We start from the raw sequence: 900 nt of genomic DNA on the forward strand, positions 1-900 counted from the left end.
ATGAATTATTGCTTCAAATGTCAAGAAACTCAATTCCCAAATAAGAACAGAGACCAATGCATTCCCAAGATTCTCCATTTCCTCTCTTTCTCAGAACCCCTGGGGATCTGTTTAGCAGTCTTGGCTCTCTCTTTTTCTTTGATCACAGCTCTGATTCTTGGAGTCTTCACAAAACATTGGGACACTCCCATTGTCAAAGCCAACAATCAGGACCTAACATGCTCTCTGCTCATCAGCCTTTTTCTCTGCTTTCTCTGCTCCTTGCTATTCATCGCCAAGCCTCACATTGTGACCTGCTACTTACGACAAACTACTTTTGGCATTCTCTTCTCATTTGCTGTGTCTTGTGTGTTGGCAAAAACCATCACAGTGGTTCTGGCTTTCATGGCCACGAAACCAGGATCCAGGATGAGGAAATGGGTGGGGAAAACATTCACAAACTCTATTCTGCTTGCCTGTTCCTTTATACAAACCTGCATTTGTACTGTATGGCTCAGTACTGCTCCGCCATTTCTAGAGTTTGACATGTACTCAATGAATGAAGAAATTGTAGTAAAATGCAATGAAGGTTCAATTTCAATGTTTTATTGTGTCCTTGGTTACTTGGGATTTCTGGCTAGTGTTAGCTTTGCCGTGGCTTTCCAGGCCAGAAAGTTGCCAGACAGTTTCAATGAAGCGAAGTTCATCACTTTCAGCATGTTGGTGTTTTGCAGTGTTTGGTTGTCCTTTGTTCCCTCTTACCTGAGCACCAAGGGGAAATACATGGTGGCTGTGGAGATCTTCTCCATCTTGGCCTCCAGTGCTGGGTTATTGGGATGCATCTTTTCCCCAAAATGCTACATAATTATCATGAGGCCTGACTTTAACAGCAAAAACCAGATAATTTGCAGAAATCAATAA

General features: G+C 42.6%; 1 protein-coding gene across 1 annotated transcript; it reads left to right on the top strand.

Annotated features, from left to right (window-relative positions):
- Positions 1–900, top strand: LOC128398815 (vomeronasal type-2 receptor 26-like). The gene has a single exon (XM_053360071.1). The coding sequence runs from the start codon at positions 1–3 to the stop codon at positions 898–900; it is 900 nt and encodes a 299-aa protein (XP_053216046.1).

This window comes from Podarcis raffonei, chromosome 13, assembly GCF_027172205.1.
Source record: "Podarcis raffonei isolate rPodRaf1 chromosome 13, rPodRaf1.pri, whole genome shotgun sequence".
NCBI lineage: Eukaryota > Metazoa > Chordata > Lepidosauria > Squamata > Lacertidae > Podarcis > Podarcis raffonei.